At 35.0% G+C, this 20,988-nt stretch overlaps 1 protein-coding gene across 1 annotated transcript in view; it reads left to right on the top strand.

Moving 5' to 3' along the window:
- The window catches only part of LOC115430264 (laminin subunit gamma-1-like), a 312,548-nt gene that overhangs the window by 170,106 nt on the left and 121,454 nt on the right, over window positions 1–20,988 (top strand). Inside the window, exons 7-9 of the mRNA XM_030150206.1 lie at window positions 5,277–5,375; window positions 8,478–8,614; window positions 11,507–11,626. Of these exons, the coding sequence (XP_030006066.1) occupies window positions 5,277–5,375; window positions 8,478–8,614; window positions 11,507–11,626 (356 nt within the window). The remainder of the gene's footprint in view (window positions 1–5,276; window positions 5,376–8,477; window positions 8,615–11,506; window positions 11,627–20,988) is intronic.

The raw sequence follows: 20,988 nt of genomic DNA, 5'->3' as shown, positions 1-20,988 counted from the left end.
CAAACTGTATTTTACACCAATTATTTCCATGTATTGATATGATTAGTGGATGAACAGGTATTAAATCCTTTACATCAGTAGGTGCTTTTGGTTGTCTGTGGATGTCTGGGTCTTTGCAGGTTAAATAAATGTAATGACTTAATTACCAACAACAGTACTTGAGGTACTTCACTTTTTTTCATTTCACCTTTGGCAGCATAATGTAGCGCTGTCTACCTTCAATATATTCAGTGATTTGTCATTGAGGGCCTCTTAAATAGTTTTTCTTTTTCTTTTTTTTTTTTTTTCTTTTTTTTTGCATGGATGACTGATTACGACTGCTTTTATTAATTGAGCAGCCGTGTTTGCATTTGTAATATGTCACTCGCACATTAAAGAATTTATTTCCTACACTGCACTAATTAGCACAAGGACTTTTATTAGAAGCATTAATACATTTCCTCCTGATCTTTAAGACACACACTGTAAAAAAAAAAAAAAAAAAACTTATAAAAAAACCCCAGTAATATTCCTGCAGCTGGGGTTTCGAAAAAATACTGTTAAATAATGGAAAATAACCATCTCATAAAAATACGGTAATTTTCCATAATTAAAATATAGCTTTTTGCCCTAACTTTACATGAGATTTTGCATATTTTTTTTTTACTTTTTAATGTTTAATAAAGAATATTTACATATATTAAAACAATCAAATTCCTATAAATTTATATATATAAATAATTTTCAATGAGACTAAGTTGTACAATCCACTGATAAAAACTGTATTTGGACAGTTTATCAGTGCTTATACATGTTATACATTCACAAAAATACATTTATTCAACATTTTGTTGTGAAATCTCCCGTAATTACACAAGATATTTGTCAATTAACAAACAAGTCTTGTTAAACTTACAGAACAAATACTTCTTTTGCGGTTAATTGTCAGTAATTTTATCTCATTTTATTTATTTTTTTACAGTATTAAACTTTGAATTAACAGTTTAATCTCATAAATAGAAAAGAAATATTTGGGAAATTATGATACATTTGCAATGTATTTTAACTGTATTTTTCAGTGAAAAAAGAAAAATTTTCTTTTAAAAATGGAAATTTTGTGGTTATTCAGTTCCAGTTTTTTCATGTTATTTTACATGTGACATGTAAAATCACAGTCTGTTTTTGTCATTTTATTGATATTTTCCAGTATCTTAAAAATACAGGAAAAATCTGTAAAATAAACAGTGAAAATTCTGTTAAATTACAGATTTTTTTTTACAGTGCAGGTGACCTCAAGGTTGAAAACCACTGGGTTAGGGGATGAACAGTTTAGATCAGTAGATGCTTTTTGGTTGACGGTGGATGTTTGGGTCTGTGTGGGTTAAGCTGGAGCAGCTGGGGTAAAATAAATACTTCTTGGGACCTATACATATGGGAGATATACATGTTATACATTCACAAAAATACATTTATTCAATATTTTTGTTGTGAAACCTCCCGTAATTATACAAGATATTTGTCAATTAACAAACAAGTCTGGTGAAACTTACGGAACAAATACTTCTTTTGCGGTTAATTGTCAGTAATTTTAGCTTTTTTTTATTTATTTTTTTTTATTTTATTTTTTTTTACAGTTTTAAATTTTAAATTAATAGTTTAATCTCATAAATAGAAAGGAAATATTTGGGAAATCATGATACATTTGTAAATGTATTTTAACTGTATTTTTCTGTGAAAAAAAAAAAAAAAATTAAAAAATGGAAATTTTATGGTTATTCAGTTACAGTTTTTTTCATGTTATTTTACATTTGACATGTAAAATCACAGTCTGTTTTTGTCATTTCATTGATATTTTCCTGTATCTTAAAAATACAGGAAAAATCTGTAAAATAAACAGTGAAAATTCTGTTAAATTACAGATTTTTTTTACAGTGCAGGCGACCTCAAGGTTGAAAACCACTGGGTTAGGGGATGAACAGTTTAGATCAGTAGATGCTTTTTGGTTGACGGTGCATGTTTGGGTGTGTGTGGGTTAAGCTGGAGCAGCTGGGGTAAAATAAATACTTCTTGGGAGCTATACATATGGGAGATATACATGTTATACATTCACAAAAATACATTTATTCAATATTTTTGTTGTGAAACCTCCCGTAATTATACAAGATATTTGTCAATTAACAAACAAGTCTTGTGAAACTTACAGAACAAATACTTCTATTACTGTTAATTGTCAGTAATTTTAGCTTATTTTATTTTTTTTTTATAGTATTAAACTTTAAATTAAAAGTTTAATCCCATAAATAGAAAATAAATATTTGGGAAATTATGATACATTTGTAAATGTATTTTAACTGTATTTTTCTGTGAAAAAAGAAAAAAAAATCTTTGAAAAAATTGAAATTTTTTGGTTATTTACAGTTAGTTTTTTTGTGTTTTTTTACATTTGACATGTAAAATCACAGTCTGTTTTTGTCATTTTATTGACATTTTCCTGTATCTTAAAAATACAGGAAAAACCTGTAAAATAAACATTGAAAAATTCTGTTAAAATACAGATTTTTTTTTTACAGTGCAGGCTTTGCCCTGTCTCAGACTGGATAAGGACATTTTTGCATCCGTCCTTTGTTGCTGCATACATTTTGATGATAAAAAAAGATGAAAATCAAACCCCCTCCCCCAACTTTCTCCGACCTCAGAGCACTCTGCTAAGTATGTATGCCTATGAGGCTGCATGTAAATGTTTATGACGGGGTACGTGTGTGTGTGTGTGTCCATGTGAGAAGTATGTTGTGGTATTTATATTCACAAGAAGTCTATCCTAGCTCTCCCTGACCCTCCTCTACCTGCCGTGGGAATGCTAAGTTGTGCCAGTATTGAATCGCATATCAATGACTGTTTGGTGTTCATATTATTTCTTCCACCTCATAAATGTGGCTACTGTGACAAACGGACAGCGGACTGACTGTTAAACAGAAGAACACTAGGATTCAGTTGTAGGTACTGACAAGCAGGGCAGTTGAAAGATGGCGATATTTATTGTTGTGACTTCCAAATGAGGCTGGAGATGACAGGGCAACCGATCGATAATTGAATAAGATCTGCGCAGACAAAGCCTCACGAGTCATCTTTATCGCCCTTACTTGTCAATGCGTACAGCCGAAGTGTGCAGCCGTGAATGTTCTCAAGACACACACACATGGTTTTCGGATACGTACAAACACACGGCGCTTTCTCTCAGTCATGCAATAAAATCAGGGTGTTGAGCTGAGGTGTGAATTACGCAGACCATTGGAGCAGAACCAACACAAGATGGCTTGTCTTGGGATAATTGAATTATTTGTATTAGTGCCTCATTATAAAATAGATTCAGTATAACAGTTCCAAACAAAAGGAGCCAATCAATGAAGGAGATCAAACAGATTCTGACACAATCGAAGTCACCGGGGAGCCATATATTCAGTCACTCAGTTATGATTTATTTCCTATAGGATCCAGTTGTGTAAATTTATTAACCTATAAAGACCCAGAGCAACTTTTGTGGCAGTTTTCTCTATATTTAACCTTTCTTAAGTGATTTATCAGCATTTACTGTAATATTATCCTCTGTGTTTTGCAGTTTTTCAGTGAAAATCAAGTTTTTTTTCCCTATATTTAATTCACCGATCATGTAGATGTTTGTAAAAGTTCAGATTAAAATTGAGGGTTATTATGTCAGAAATCGAGAAAAGTCAAGAAAAAGGGATTTTATTAGTTGCCAACATAAATGATCAATTATTTAACCCATAAAAACCCAGTGTTTCTTCTATGGCAGTTCCCAAAGGATTTTTTTGACGTATTTAATCATTACCTTCGCCAAGGAGGTGATGTTTTTTGCCAGGGTTTGTTTGTTTGTTTGTTTGTTGGTTAGTTAGCAACATAACTGAAAAAGTTATGGATGGATTTTGATGAAATTTTCAGGAAATCTCTGAAATGGAATGAGTAACAAGTGATTAAAAAATGAAAGTGATGAAAAAAAACATGCCTAAAGAGGAATAAAAACACACAGGAAAAAAAAAAAAAAAATCTTGATTTAGGGTCTCATAATTCATGCATGAAAGGGTTAAAGTTTAAAAACAAATACAAAGAAATGATTTTTACAAAATACAGAGAAGAAAGGACCTGAGGAGGGAATCCGGTTGGTTTTCATAGGGGGGCTTTGACACATATGCACTGATAATATCTAGTTTAAACATGGACATATGAATATATTATTACTATGTAGGACAATATAGAATATTGTATGTATTTATATTATGCATGTATATGTGTTTTTGTTTGAGGGTCTTTGTTTGTTTTGTTTCTTTGTTTTTGTTCTTTTCAGTTTTTATTAATATCTGGTAGGAAGAGTTGTAAATGGGTATTATAATATTAGTGTATGTAGATAAAAGGATATATTATTATTATTATTATTATTATTATTATTATTATTATTATTATTATTATTATTATTATTATTATTATACTAAATAATAATTGCTATATAATGATCAGAAGGAATAGAAATAGGGGGTAGGAGTACATAAGTTTTTACTTCTTCCCACTCCTTTTTGAGCATGTTTAATTTCTTCATTTCATTTTATTATTATTTTTATTTATTTATTTTTTTTCTTTTAAGTTATTTATTTATTTTGTTGTTTGTTTACTTATCAGTCATTTATGTACCAGTATTTATATTTTGTTGGTTGATTTTTGTTTCGATTTTACTGTCTGCATGTTCGAAATAAAGATTTCATTCATTCATTCATTCATTCATTCATTTATTCATTCAAGTAATTAACGACCGAATAAACTACTACTACTACTGCTACTACTAAAAAATTTAGGAAAAAGTGACTTCTTCAGCAAAAATATCAATAACTGAACGAAAAAACACGAGTGTCCATCCACTGTCATTGATCCAACTCCATGGGTTTTACTGGTGAATGCATGTTGTAGAAGGTGATGGTGTTTCCATGGTAACTACAGAGCCTCTGAATGTCCAAATGGGTCATATCTGATGACCATGAAAAGATGACAAACTGTATTTTGCACCAATTGTTTACATGTATTGATAGGATTAATGGATCGACAGGTATTAAACAGTTTATATCAGTAGATGGTTTTGGTTGATGGTGGATGTTTGGGTCTTTATGGGTTAAATGACTGAAAGGATAATCTGGTCTTAATGAGGACCTTTTTTTTTTTTTATACAGACCCACACTTGTTTTTAAGTGTTGTGGGTTTCAGTGTTTGATTTTCAAGTCATTTGTCGTCTGTAGGCCATGTGACTGTGAGTCCAGTGGGACCGTGGACGACTGCTCTCCTCTGGATGGACACTGTCACTGTAAACCACATGTGGAAGGACAGCGCTGCGATAGGTGAGGCCATGATTAACTGCAATAACTCTGGGGTAAAGTAATAACTCTGGTTTCTCCACATTCTACTGCTTCCCTCCATTGTATCTTCCCATAATGTACAATAATCCCCCAAATGTGAATTATATGCAATAACTATAAGGGTCAAAACACAGCATTTGAAATCTCTCTGATGGGACATTTTAGAAACAATTTGACAGATAAGTGTTGCTAAATGACTCACATTTTTACTTTTAACCCTTTCATGCATAGTGGTCACTACAGTGGACGGCTATTCAGCTGTTCTCTTGTATATTCATAGATTATTTATTTATTTATTTATTTATTTTACACATATCTTTATTAAAGTTTTAAGACACAACATATCTTTTCTGACATGAATTGGTAACATTATGTAGATCTCCCCTGAGTATAAACCCCCAGAATCACCCCCCCCCCCCCCCCCCCCCCCCATAGTTTTCACACATTTTATCAGTAAATACATGTTTCCTTGCTTCAAAAATTAAACGTATGGTATCCAGCTGATTCTTCTTCTTCTTCTTATAATTATTATTATGATTATTATTACTATTATCATATTTTATTTTTTTCTACTTTTTTATTTTCTAATTTTTTTGTTTTTTTTACTTTTTATTCATTTTATCTATCTATTTATTTGTTTATTTTTATAAGAGATTTTTCAATCACATTGTTTTTTCATGTTTAAAGAAAAACGAAAACACTCAGGGAAAAAAAATCTTGATTAAGGTTCTCATAATTCGTGCACGAAAGGGTGAAATTCATTTTTGCTTTAGTTGGACCATAGGGGATTATCAGAAACAAGGAGCTACTTTATATTGAAATAAATGTTGGAATGGCAATCAATTAAAGTTTGCTGTCTGTGTTTTGACCCATAACCATGCAATAATCTTCTGTCCTGCAATAACAATGCAATATTTATTCAATATGTATCAAAAAACAAATGCACTATATTTTATATAGAGCTGGTTCATAGGTATACATACTGTTTTACATAGATGTACGTATTGTTTTTATACGAAATAGATGCTGTTAATACTGTTAATAGATATACATACTGTTATTCATGGTAACACATCCTGTTATACTGTATATATTCATATTTTATCCAGTTTATTTTTTTTTATTTTTATTATTCTACTAAGCTCTATTCTTATGTCACTTAAATTGTAGTTTTATTTTTTAAATATATTTTTATTCTTAATTTTTTGTTTTTGCAATTTTATATTTGTTCTTTTCTTATTTCTATAGCACTGGTGTTTGTTAATACTGTTGTGTCACTGTACACGCAATGACAATAAAGGCTATTCTATTCTATTCTATTCTATTCTATTCTATTCTATTCTATTCTATTCTATTCTATTCTATTCTATTCTAATACAATAGTTCTAAGGGGATTGACCACTTACAGATTTTTTTACTCAGTGCACTTTTGGCGTCTCTAAGGTGTATTTGTTTATATAATTTATGAGCTAATTTGACTTTGGGTGGGGGACATAGTTTCTAAAGAAGCACAGGTGGGAGGGTTGTTTGCACTGAGCTGAAATACAGTTGTGGAAAAAAATTATTGGACCATCAAAAGTCATCAAAAACAATGGTTATGCAATCAAGTACAAACTCCTGTGTGTATCATGTGACTAAAACAGACAGAAAAGAAAACACGGAAAGTCTAAAAGCACTGGTTTGTCAGTACAATGCCATAGATATTGATGTAAGAACTGAAGTGATTTTGGTTATTATCAAGAAAACATGGAAAATGGATAGATACCAGCTCTGAAATTAAACTTTAATGAGCAATTTTTGTTGTTATCATTGTTATTTGTCCAAACAAATGTACCTTTAGTTGTACCAGGCATTAAAATGAACAAGAAATTGAAGAAAACTTTTTTTTCTGCAACGGTATAAACTCATTATTATTATTATTATTATTATTATTATTATTATTATTATTATTATTATCACCATCAGAATTATTATTATTATTATTATTATTATTATTATTATTATTATTATTATTATTATTATTGTTGTTGTTATCATCATCATCATCATTATTATCATCATCATCATCATCATCATCATTATTATTATTATTATTATTATTATTATTATTATTATTGTTATTATTATTATTATTATTATTATTATTATTATCATCATCTTTATTGTTATTATTGTTATCATCATCATCATCATCATCATCACCATTATTATTATTATTATTATTATTATTATTATTATTATTATTATTATTATTATTATTATTAATATCATCATCATCGTAATCATCATCATTATTATTATTATCATCATCATCATCATCATCATTATTATTATTATTATTATTATTATTATTATTATTATTATTATTATTATTATTATTATTATTATTAGTGTGTCCACATATGATCTGTGGTGTCCTAGGAAACTGTTGTAGTCTTGCGTGACAACATAACAAAAGCCATTCACAGCCTTGTCTTTATCCTGCAGAGTGATACAAAGAAAAGGTTGAACCTCATTTGTTTCCATATTGTTCGTACTTTGGGCTAATCTATCATTTAGATTTTTTTTAAACACTGAACACGACTTTTACAACACGTCCATATCCAATTCTCTTCTGTCTAGCTCTCCGGGGATACAGGATCAAGCAGATAAACTCACTGTGACATTAGTAAAACACACAGCCTCAGGTCCCAGACTATTGAATAATTTTGGGTTGACTTTTTTGTCTGATTTCATGGCTGGTTGAGCCGCTTCCTCTCGTGTGTAATGTGACTCGTGTAGCGCTTGATTTTTAGTGGTGTTCCTGTCCCACCCATAAGTCAGCCGGTGCCTGCAGGTCAAAGCTCAGAGTCCTCCCAGCTATTCTACATTTGACTCTTCTCTTCTTTAACAGTGTTACTTTGCAGCTACTACCATCCACAACTTTTACTGTATTTAAAAAAAAAAAGCAACTCGGGAGAGATTAGAAAGAATAACACTCCGGCAAGGATGTGGTAAATGGCTGCAATGAGGCGTGTGGGCTGCATCTGCATGTTAATAACTTTTTATGCATATTGGGGTGTGTGTTTGTGTATATACCTACAGATGCAAACCAGGCTTTTTCAACCTACAAGAAGGAAACCCCGCAGGCTGCCAGGCTTGTTTCTGCTCCGGACACTCGCTGGTCTGCACCTCGTCCAGTCACTACACCGCATTCAACATCACGTCTGACTTCATTGATGGTATGAACCAGGGTTTGGGAGGTTATGTTTCAACCGTACTGCATACACATTACTACACTGCCAAAATCTAAATCTTACCATGTGTGTTTTTCTCATTTCTAGTCAAAATATCTCATCACACTTAAAATAAGTCACACTGTTTGTATTTACTAAAATGCTTTAATTACAATGTACTTAAATGATTTCAGTTTAATGACATTACTATAAAACACAGGTGTCAAACATAAGGCCCGGGGGCCAAATCCAGCCCGCCAAAGGGTCCAATCTGGCCCCTAGGATGAATTTGTGAAATGCAAAAATTACACTGAAGATATTTATAATCAAAGATGTTGAAATCATTTTAGGTCAATTCAATCTTAAGTGGAACAGACCAGTTAAATATTATCATAATAACCTATAAATAATGAAAACTGCAAATTTTCCTCTGTTTTAGTATAAAAAAGTCAAATTAGAAAAGAAAAAGTTACATTTACAGACTATCCTTTTACAAAAGATATGAATAACCCGAACAAATATGAACAATGTGAAATGTCTTAAGAGAAGTATGTGGAATTTTAACCATATTCTGCATGTTACTAAATCTTTAAGTTGTGATGCACATGTATAAAAGATCAACTTGGGTGTAATATTGCACTTTTTTTCTTAAGAATTTTCAGGTTGTTTGTATTTGTTCATGTTATGTTCAAGTACGGCTGGTAGGTGTAAAAATTTTCATCATGGAATTTTACTTTTTTCACTGAAAAACATAGAGAAAACTTCGGATGTTGACATTATTTATCAGTTCTTATCCTATTATTTATATTATTTTACTGGTCCGGCCCACTTTACAACATATTAGGCTGAATGTGGCCCCTGAACTGAAATGAGTTTGACACCCCTGCTATAAAATGTTCAGAATATTCTACTAATTTGTAGACATAGTCGAAAGTATGAAAAAGTTGAAGATGAATGGATTTAAATCACTAAGTTTTAGTCATGACCACACCTTTTTATCTCTGCATTGCATTGTGGGTATTGGGCATGTTGTTGAAAATGTGTTATTTTTCTGTGCAGGGGTTCAGTGGGGTTGTGGTGTTAGTGTTAATTTGGACTTAATGTTAATTTGGCCTTTTTGTGTTTGTTTTGGTATTTTTGTAGAGCTGCACCAAGAGTCAGAGCCATAGGCCCAACAATTGATTAACTGTACATCTAGGATTCTTGTTGGACGATACAAATGTTTGTCTTGCCAAATTAGAAGCACTTCCTGTGCTGGCAAATTACACTGCTAACTTTTTACCTAACTTCCATCCATGCGATAATATATGAAGTTGAAAAATTTTATAAAGCAAAACATTTTAACTTAAATCAACCTGGAACTGAGTACAATGAAATGATGATATTAAGTGGAATGATTATACAAAGCAATTGACATTGCAACAACTTTTAAGTTAAATTAACTTGGGATTTAGTGTGTCGTACTTAAAATAGCAATTCCATTCAAATCAAGCATTTAAGTTTAATACACTCAAGTTTTCATTACTCATTACTTAAATTTTTTAAGGCAACAAGTTACCTGAGATTTTTTTTTTTTAAGTAAACTCAACTTATCCGGTCTTACAGTGCATAATCACCTAAAAAGTAACTTTTCAGTGAGATATAAGAACTTATTTTTAGACAATGGATCTTGAAAATCTTATTTAAATAAATCTTACCAAGATCATTTTCACTTGTTCCATTGGCAGATTTTTATTTTTTATTTTTTTGCTAGAATTAAGCAAAAACTCTTGAATTGAGCAAAAAATAAAAAATCTGCCAGTGGAACAAGGGAAAATTATTTCCCATTTCTACCTAGATATTTCTTGAAATGATACATGCATCTTCATTCTAAAGACTCTAAACCCTGACCATATTTTCAGGGGAAAAACACCTAAACAGACATACCCAAAGTAAATGAAGTATTACTTCACAATAATAAGGTTCATATGGATGTTCTTGGTGTCTATGGACATTTAGAGACCTCACAGAACCTATTCCCATTGTTTAAAATATTGTATCTATTACTATGCCTGAGTAAACTGTAACAAACTAAAAGAGAAACTGGAATTTTTTATCCTCGCCTTTTTTTTTTTTCGACTGGATTGACAATGATATGCATAAATTAATTGTTCATGTCGGAGATTTTTAATAGCGTATATTTCACCCCACGAAGATTAAAAATCATGTTTGAACATTAAAGTTTGCACTAAAATACACTTTTGATGTACTTTTGTTAACATTAGGGTCTAAACTTTGAGCAAAAGTTGAAAAAAACATTCATTGTCCTGATTTATTATATTTTTAAAATAGATAAATATTAATATAATTTTTTCGGCCCGCGGGCGGGCTGATAGGGCTAAAGGGGTTTTAAGCTAATTTTTGGATATTTGAAAATAGGAATACGACATATCTATCAACATGTCGACACATCATCATACCCTTGATGGTGTTTCAGCCCAATAGTTTTATATTACTGTGAGTTAAGAAAATCTTCCATAAAGATGCAAAATAAAAGAATAAATTGTAAGAGTGTATTGATAGATTTTAACTGATATATATTTGAATGTAGCCTCTTTGTAATCACCAACATTTTGATTAGTAACTGTATTTTACATACATACATACATATACTTTATCACTAAGTGAAAAAGAATCATGTTTATAAAATACTGTTACATGTAATTCAATAAGTACTGTCTTTACTGAGTTATATAAAATTAATATGGGCCATTTTTTCCCCCTTCTCTAAACTAAAGACATAAAATCTTATGACTTTTACATATTAATACCTCCAAACTCTCTATGAACACTAAAAGCTCAGAAGAGTGGAATCGCTATGATTAATGTTTGAAATTACCATTTTCTTTTTACCTCCAGATCAGGATGGCTGGTTGGGAGAGTTCTCTGGAGGGCAGGAGTACCCCCTGCTGTGGAAGGAAGGCGAAGTCTACCTGCTGCCTCTCACCGAGGAAGACATCGGCTTCTACAAAGCCCCTGGTGAGTCAGACTTGAGATCACCCATGAGGACAGATTGTTACCTCAGGCTGAGTGAAGTGGGTGGGTTTCAGTCTCAGAGGAAACGCTCTGGCATTGTAAGCAGTTATGTCAACGATAATAAACTCCGAGTTGTTGCTCTCGGACTAAATATGTTAATGATATCGCTGTTAGAGCGTCTGTAATACCCATGGCTTGTTCCTGTTGTTCCTTATTGGGATTAATCAGGGTCGTTGGCAGTGGGTCATACAGTGGCTATTTTGACACCATTTTCTCTAGCCCCCTTATCAGAGCCATTAGAAGATAAGGGAATAAGCTGGCCCAGCCACAAGACTTAGAGCCCATTTCTATCAGCCGCCCCAGCAGCAAAGGCCTGATGGAATTGGAAGTCTTGGCCATGCTGGAGACGCAACAAAGTCAAAATTGGCTTGGTTTCTTCTTGTCTGCGCTAAGTCGGTTCTAGGCATCAGCTAGCAGCCCCTCCAGCCGCCATGCAACCCTCAGCCAGAAGGAAAACAGGAGCAATCCCATTAACTCCGCATCCTGGAGGTTTAATACCCAAAATCACAGAGAATGACTCTATTTGGAGGAGTCTTTTTTTAGAAAGATAAAATGCTCGCAGCTGAAAGACGACGTGACAAAGCTTGGTGGTCAGACGTTATTTATTGGATGATATTATGAACGCGGGGCTGAGCGTGACTGTGTATGTGTACATGTGACTGCAATGCTCTGCTATAGAGTACGCATGAGTAATTATTACTGATATTAGTTCATAATGTTTTAGAAAGCTGCCTTTTCTTCATCCAATCTATAGTGACGTCTCTGTAGGCCACAGCGCAGATTAGTGGCCCAGCTGGCCGGGAGCAGCTTTGTGGCAGCCTGCTTATCTGCTTCGCACAGTGCTTGTTTATGTTGTTTCTCTGTATAATAAATGCACAAATCTATTGCCTTGCCATCCCTATTAATGATCTCATTTTCTCCTGCCTTTTTTCAAAGTGGTGCATGTGTACAGTTACTTTAAAGATTAGACCACGGCGGCAGCAGCTTTGGAAACAGGCTCAGCTCTGGAATTCTCCTGTCTCCCAGCCACTGTCTCTCCCCTTTTTTACTTTTAATTTGTATTTTCTGCCGAAATCCCTCCACTGTGTTCCTCAACAAAGTCGCAGATAATTCTGAGTGACAACTCCACGTTGAGCATCATACGAAATGCAATTTCTGTGATTCCCGTGACTACATTCGTTAACGTAGTTTGTTCCGAGCTTCAGCTGTCACAAAAGGGACAGGATTCAATCATGTGCTTTTTTTTTTTTTTATTGGATTTTGTGGAGAAAGGCCATTTTGGAACTGGAGGCTTCACCCAGTTCCAGAAATATGAACTGATGCCACAGTGGACAATATGTCAAGTACGTTCACTCATTGGTGTCTGAGAAGGGTGTTTTAAACTAGACATGGAGGGCTTGGAATGGTGTAAAATAAAAAGGAGAAAAATATCACTTTCCTAAATTCTCCATGACAACGAGGCTAAAGTGACACTTTCTCTCTTTCCACTTCTTCACAACTTTGCTCAACACTTGTCTATCCTGTCCAATCAAAATGTCACACATTTTATCCCTGTATGTGCATTTTAACTTTCTGCTAACCTTGAAAATTGCCCTTTACTCTATTTTCTTTCAGAGCCAGGGTACCACGTGTGAAAGTCAGATAGATAGATAGATAGATAGATAGATAGATAGATAGATAGATAGATAGATAGATAGATAGATAGATAGATCGATAGAAAGTCAAAGTATACTAAATACAATTATTGACAAAGTAGTGCTACATTGATATACTAGTGGAAAATATTAAGCTTTATGATTTTCTAATTACATTATTCATAGATTGGATGGATAGATGGATGGATGGATGGACATTAAAACAAACTAACTTTTCACAAAAATACAAATAACCTCAACAAATATGAACATTTTGAAATATCTGAAGTGTAATTTTAACAATATTCTGCCTGTTACTAAATGTTTGGTGTATTTGTAGATCCACTGTGATCTGTACGTTGTAATGTACATGTGGAAAGGATAAACTGAGGCTGAATATTGTTAAAATCGCACTTAGTTTTTTTTAAAAAGAAATTTCTGTTTGTTCTTGTTATTCACATTTTAAAGGATAGTTGGTAAATGTAAACATTGTCATTGCATAATTTTAGTTTTTTTGCTCTAAAACATTGAGGAAAGTTTGGAGTTGACATTATTTATATGTTATTATGTTATTTTTTTTCACTGGTCCGGCCCACTTCAGATCAAATGTGGCTTAATGTGGCCCCTGAACTAAAATGAGTTTGACACCTCTGATCTACTCTAAAGACCTTGCTAAAGAACTTATTCTTTAAAAAAAAAAAAAAAAAAAAACTTCCTGTACAGTACTGTAAACAAAGACTTCTGATTGTATTTACACATTTCAGGGCACCATGATATAAAGTGTAACAGTGATTTAAGTGATCTACGGTGGTTTGAAATAGAGCCTGACCAATATGGGATTTTTGGGGCCGATGCTGATACCGATATCGGGGACTAAAAAAAGCTGATATCCAATATATCGGCGATATATATCGGCGATATATCCGATATTGGCCGATAACCGATATATTGGCCAATATATGAAATAAGAACACTGATCTACACAGGATATAATAATCTTATATTAGATAATTGTGGACAGGTGGATAAACAGTTGCATAAATCTTTGTTTATCTCACAAATATAATTTACACAACTTTCAAATGCAAACTATGCAATCACAAAAATAATTAGAGCAAAAAATACAGGGGTTGGAAAAAATAATGGAAACACCTTCACCTCAAGATGATAATGCCCCAATCCATACAGCTAGAATTGTTAAAGAATGGCATGAGGAACATTCTAATGAAGTTGAGCATCTCGTATGGCCGGCACAGTCCCCAGACCTCAACATTATTGAGCATTTATGGTCAGTTTTAGAGATTCAAGTAAGATGTCGATTTCCACCACCATCGTCTCTAAAAGAGTTGGAGGGTATTCTAACTGAAGAATGGCTTAAAATTCCTTTGGAAACCATTCACAAGTTGTATGAATCAATACCTCGGAGAATTGAGGCTGTAATTGCCGCAAAAGGCGGACCTACACCATATGAAATTATATTTTGTTGATTTTTTAAGGTGTTTCCATTATTTTGTCCAACCCCTGTATGACTGATCACACAACTATGTTTTCACTCACAAATTTTGATGTGTCTGCCTCACGGCGCTACAACTTCTTATGTGGACTAAGGACTAAACTGAGCATGTGCAGAATGAATTAGGTGAGTCCTAAGTTGTTCCTGATTGGAGCAACTGCAAGAGTTACAACTGACCCGTGTTACAACTGTCCCCGGTTTCCCCTACACTATTAACACCCAGGTCTGCCTGCAGAGTAATACTGTGAGGTAGACAGGAAGTGCACAGACATGGGTGTGTGTGTGTGTGGGGGTGAATAGTTCATAAGATGAGGGGGGGGGTCCGTGATTTTTGGAGCTAGGGGGTGGTTGCGATCCATCCTTGCCAGAGCACATGGTAGCAGTCCGTGATTTTCGGGGCGGGGGGGATAAGCAATTCCATCCTTATCAGAGCGTGCGACCGGGGAATCACATAATCCATGATTATGTGACTGTAGGGGCGGCCATGACTCAGGTGGTAGAGCGGGTCGTCCAATAACCGAAGGGTTGGCGGTTCGAATCCCACTCTATCCTAGTCAGTCCGTTGTGTCCTTGGGCAAGACACTTCACCCTCCTTGCCTCCAGTGCTGCTCACACTGGTGTATGAATGTGTGTGAATGTTTGGTGGTGGTCGGAGGGGCTGTAGGCGTGAATTGGCAGCCACGTTTCCGTCAGCCTGTCCCAGGGCAACTGTGGCTACAGGTGTAGTTTACCACCACCAGAGTGAGAATGTGAGAGCGAATGAATAATGGGTCAATAATGTAAAGCGCTTTGGGTGTCTAGAAAAGCACTATATAAAATCCAATCCATTATTATTATTATTATTATTATTGTGTGTGGGGGGGTGATAACGTCATTGTTCGAGCAGGAGTGAAAGTGAAACTAACTCGCTTTAAAGTTCCTCTTATTCTACGGGCAGCGCACACACACACACACACACACACACACACACACACACACACAGGAGCAGCGAGCGACAGATTCTCCACGCAGCAAAAAAAGTTAATATATCGGCTACATTGGCTACATATTGGTCGATGTTGATTAATTGGTGATACGCTACAATGGGCCCGATTAATCGGCTGTCGGGCTGTAGTTTAAAAGATGAAAATATGAAATTATGAAATATGTTGGCTGATGTGTGAACGCGCATGCTGGAGGATGCAATTATCTGTCTGAAGCATGTGCGCTGCCACTCGTCTCCTCCTGATCTCAGACATCTGCTTGACAGTTGACACAGGCACAGTTCAAGTCCCTCTGGTGACTCGACAGACTGAACACTTGAGCGCAGCTGCCAGGAACCATCACACACAAACATGGAGTACCTCCCTAAACAGTTGCTTTGACCTGCCTCCAAGAACCGTGGTCACCACTTGAATGTGCTGGACAGTAACTGCGCTGCCTTGGCTCGCACTGTTTGACGCTGAAGGGGACATCATCGAACATAAGTCCTTACAGCCATCTGCTGAGAAGCTCGCAATGCCGATCCTTTCCCTATCTGCGGCACAGGCCAACCCGCTAAGCCTGAAGCCGTGTGAGACAGAAAGAGAGAATGAAGAGAAAAGACAGACAGAATTTGGATGAAACAACCCTCTAGAATAAATCAAACGGAGCATATGGCTGCTCTTGTGCTCAGTTGAGGAGTAAAAAGAGAGAAACAAGAGCAAATATCCATGAGAGCGGCTCCAGGCTACCTGTCATTCCGACTCGAGAAGCAACAGCAGCTAAGAGCCTCGCACAACATGAGAGGTACTCGCAGGTCTGCATGCAATCCATTCACAGCTCTGTTCTCTAAACAGGCAGGAAACACAAAGGGCCGGTAGAAGGAGATAAGAAGAGTATGCCGAGACAGCGAAAAGGTTACGAGGAGGATTTGGAGATAATAAAACGTGTAACATCGAGCGCTGAGAAGGAGATGCAGAAGTAAAGTCTTATTTAAGTTAGAAGGTGAAGAAGTGAGAGTGAGACTCAAGTGGAGGAGGATGGACAAGTACACAGAGACAATAACAAACTGAAAAGACTTCGCATTCTTGTCAGACAATTGCAGGCAGTGGCAGCTGCTCGTCTGTCAGACAGGGGAAGCTCATTGTCGGCTTACATAAAAAAATAAAAAAATAAATAAAAGAAAATAAAATAAATAAAAATTTTCAAGTTTTTAAACATACATTCGTCCCTCCGTTCCTTTTTAAGAAAATGCTCAGTGACCTTATCGTACCAAGTAGGCTCTTTTCCAGGGACTGGACCAGTGTCCTCTGAATGTCCAGCAGAGCTGGGCTGCTCAGATTGCCTTGGCCCATTGTGTTGTGGATGTAAGACTTCAGCCTTTTTAAACTACAGATGCTCCTTTCACTCCGACCTAGCCGACAGTATGATTGATTTAACTATCTACAAAACAATATTAAACTCAAACAAGAAATGATTAAATTATGAAACTGAAACAAGAAAACACTGAAATTATGTTAAATTGAAACAAGGAAGTCCAATGAGTGTGTTTTATTTACAGTGCAAGAAATGAACGAGTAATTTCGTAGTGGTTTCTCTCTTGATTTCGCAGTAGAATGTGCGACGGTATTAAACTGAACTGTGTCAGTGAAGGAGTAGATCTGAACCCAGCTGTCAATCAAATGGGATTCAGCCTTTCGACTGATCCTCCAATCAGCACGTGGGATTCTGGCGTCCAGCCCGGCCGAGCTCCGCCCACAGCTCCATTCACCCCCAGAGACGCCCGGCGTCCGGACAACATCGTGGCATTTATCCAATTACCATCCAGTTTTGAGGCAATGAAAAAAACTGTTCCACTCAGTCCCATTGAAGCCCACAGATGCCCGGCGTCTACGGACAAATGCACTGAGCAGAGATCGAATGAGAAAACAGAGACACGGGAATGGATGAGAAGTGAACAACATCGAGTCTGTTGATTTGTGATAAAGCTGATTCTGAACGAACTCATCTTTGAGATGAATGTGTTCTAACACATTTGTAGTCAATAAAATGTCAACACAACCGAACATATTTAACCATTTAATTTTCATAATTTTAGGGGAAGCTGAGCTTCTCTTGCAGTCTGTGAGTAATTGCCACTGATTGCAGGGACATAAAATTACTGGGAAGGAATGCTTCTGTTAGGGATGGGAATCGATAAGAATTGAACGATTCCGATTCTCTTATCAATTCTCATTGGGTGAAGGAATAAAAGAGTACAAACCAGTGTATTTGCTTTAATTGTCTTTTATATTTCCATCTCTACACTGAAAATATAACATATACGGTATGTACAAATAATAAGAACAGATGACACCAGGCCTGGTTTGGGGGGGATGGGGCAGGACGCGTACAGTGAAAGTAAAACTAAAGACGCTTTACTAATTCCTCTATTGCTGCATTTCCACTACATGGAACCGGTTCGACTCTGCCTGTCTCCTGTTGTTGTGCACCTCATTTCCTTTCCCCTACCAAGGTTAGTATCGTTAACAAAAACTAACGAAATGACGAAAACTAGAATTGTAAAAACATTTTTGTTAACTGAAATAAATAAAAACTATAATTAAAGGGAAAAAAAACATAACTAACTGAAACTGTATTGTGTGTTTATAAAACTAACTAAAACGTATAAAAATTATGGCTAAAATTCCCATTGTTTTTGTCTTTGTCAGTGTCGGATTGATAGGAAATTGATTTATTTCCCTCGAGCAATTTTATCTGCTGGCACCATATGACAGTTAACAGTTCGTCACTTCTCATCACTTGTCGTTTAGAGTTGTCTTCTGGTCCCCACTCTACCTGGAAACATGCAGACTGAAGTTGGGAGAAAGCAGCAGAGTCCTGTCTGGGATTTATTTGAATACAACGGTGAAGAAGATAAAACATATAAAGAAACTAAAACTAAACTAAAACTAAGCATTTAGAAAATAACGAAAACTAATAAAAAACTAGCAAACCTGCTCTAAAAATGGATTAAACTAACTGAATTAGAGAAAAAAAGTCAAAACTAAATAAAACTAAACTATAATGAAAAATCCAAATCTATTATAACCTTGTCCCCTACCTTCAGAAACTTGTATTTGAGGTGGTACAATGTTTGTTGCCCGCACCGGAACCGGAACTGGGCCCGGATGACGTCCTGGTGTTCACTCTGCCGCTAGATTCACAAGCGCTGCTAAGTAGTGAATCAAATCCCATGCTGTGGACAAATGTTTGAACATATTAGAGGGATTCCACCCTTTAGAGGAAATGGAAGCTTTGACAGTGTTCCAGTGGACCTGGTGTCGTCTTTTTGGACCGTTTCTGTCTGAACACCATGTTGGCTACGTTCTGACCAAAACAATGCAGCGTACGTATGACGTCATTGCACATGCACAACAAAGGCAGAATCCATAAGCAGAATCATTAAGCAGGCAGGCAAATGATTCCAAGGAATTGAGCTACTGGGATCCGGTTCTCAAAAAGAACCAGTTCTCGATTCCCATCCCTAGCTTCTATACTTCTAGGACCAAAAAAAGAGTTTGTTCCAGGTGCTCTTTGGAAAAAGGGATTCATAAAGTAGATACCAAACTGGAAGAAAACTCCAAGGCACTCTCTTTAAACATTAAAATGTCTTTATTACCATGGCATGGTCAGATCTAGACCTTAATTGCAGGGACATGCTGAGTGGTTCAACTGAATGAGCTGCTTCCGTAAAGCAGTCGTTTTTTTGTTTTGTTTTTTTTATAGAAAAGTTGAAAGGGTGTCAGTTTTTTCAGCAAACCAATATAACCATCACTTCACAAGGGACTATGTTAGCAAATAGACCAGTGGTTCCCAACCTTTTTTAGGCTCGTGACCCCATTTTAACATCACAAATTTCTGGCGACCCCAGACATTCAAAAACTGAGACTTTTTTTTTTTTTTTTTTTTGCTAAAATTAATTTGTTTTTGATCATGTCATAGTTTGCTATACTATGTTGCAAGACAACATTTAGTCTATATAATGTATATTCTTATGGACGGAGGCAGTAAAGTCAGGTGTAGATTACTGCACAAAGTGAGAATTTGATTTTCCTTGCTCAGGATATGTACAGTCAGTCCAGCTTGGATTTACAAGGCTGACAATTAATACTGAACAAACAAGAACTCAAACTATGAATTATGAAAGAGCTGCAGCATCTGAAACCGACCACAATGAACATTTGACAGATAAACAGAACCACAGTGCTTCAGTTTCAGCTTCACAGTTTGTCATGTCTTTTCTGGATTGGGATTGTCTCTGTCAACTCACCATATATTTTTATTAGTAAATTTTTGGGGGATTTTTTTTTTTTTTTTTAATCAATCACTAGAAATTTCAGGTGACCCCATTTGAATTCCATAAGACCATTTACAGCCATGTTTTCAGATCAAATGCACTGACACCTAGGTAGCTTTTCCTGTCTGACTTTTGGTCCTTTTTTGGCCCCAAAATTTTATTCAAAATTCATAAATTTTGGGATGGCTCAGAGCAAGAGTGTAATTCATTTTGCATTGATCTGAAGTCATCATTAGGTACATCCTGGGGGGAGATATGTCTAAATTACTCTTTTATTATTGGGTGTAAAAAGCTGGTAAAGTGCCAGTTACCAAAATAAACCCAGTTTCATAGAAGCATCCATATTGAAAATTGATGATATGACCATTTCACTTATCAGTCCTTTTAAAGGACTTACATTTTAGTGATGATGGTTTCTTCCTGGAGTTACAAATTTTTACAAATTTCAAGTGGATTTCCTGAATTGTGCATATTCTGTTTTCCTACTGGTGGAAAAAAGTATTGCACCAGTCTATCATACTAAGCACTTATGTTCACCTATGGAGTATTTTTTTTATTTTTTTTTGAACATGTTTTTATTTCACACAAAAGAATCCTCCAGATACAGTACAAACATAGTCATACTGGGTCTCACTTTTTACAATTCTCCTTTGGCATTCTTCCCACCTCCCATCCCTAAAGAAATAAATCAACTAAACACACTCAAAAGCAACAGACCAAAAATATACATGTCTAAAGAAAAAAAAATAATAAATAAAATAATAATAATAATAATAATAATAATAATAATAGAGAAAAAAAAATCATCATCGTCATCACAATAACATTAATAAGGGTAACAACATAAGCATGAGCATAA

Source organism: Sphaeramia orbicularis, chromosome 12 (genome assembly GCF_902148855.1).
Source record: "Sphaeramia orbicularis chromosome 12, fSphaOr1.1, whole genome shotgun sequence".
Taxonomy (NCBI): Eukaryota; Metazoa; Chordata; class Actinopteri; order Kurtiformes; family Apogonidae; genus Sphaeramia; species Sphaeramia orbicularis.
The sequence above is the reverse complement of the archived record's forward strand: the minus strand, read 5'-3'. Positions and strand labels throughout refer to the sequence as shown.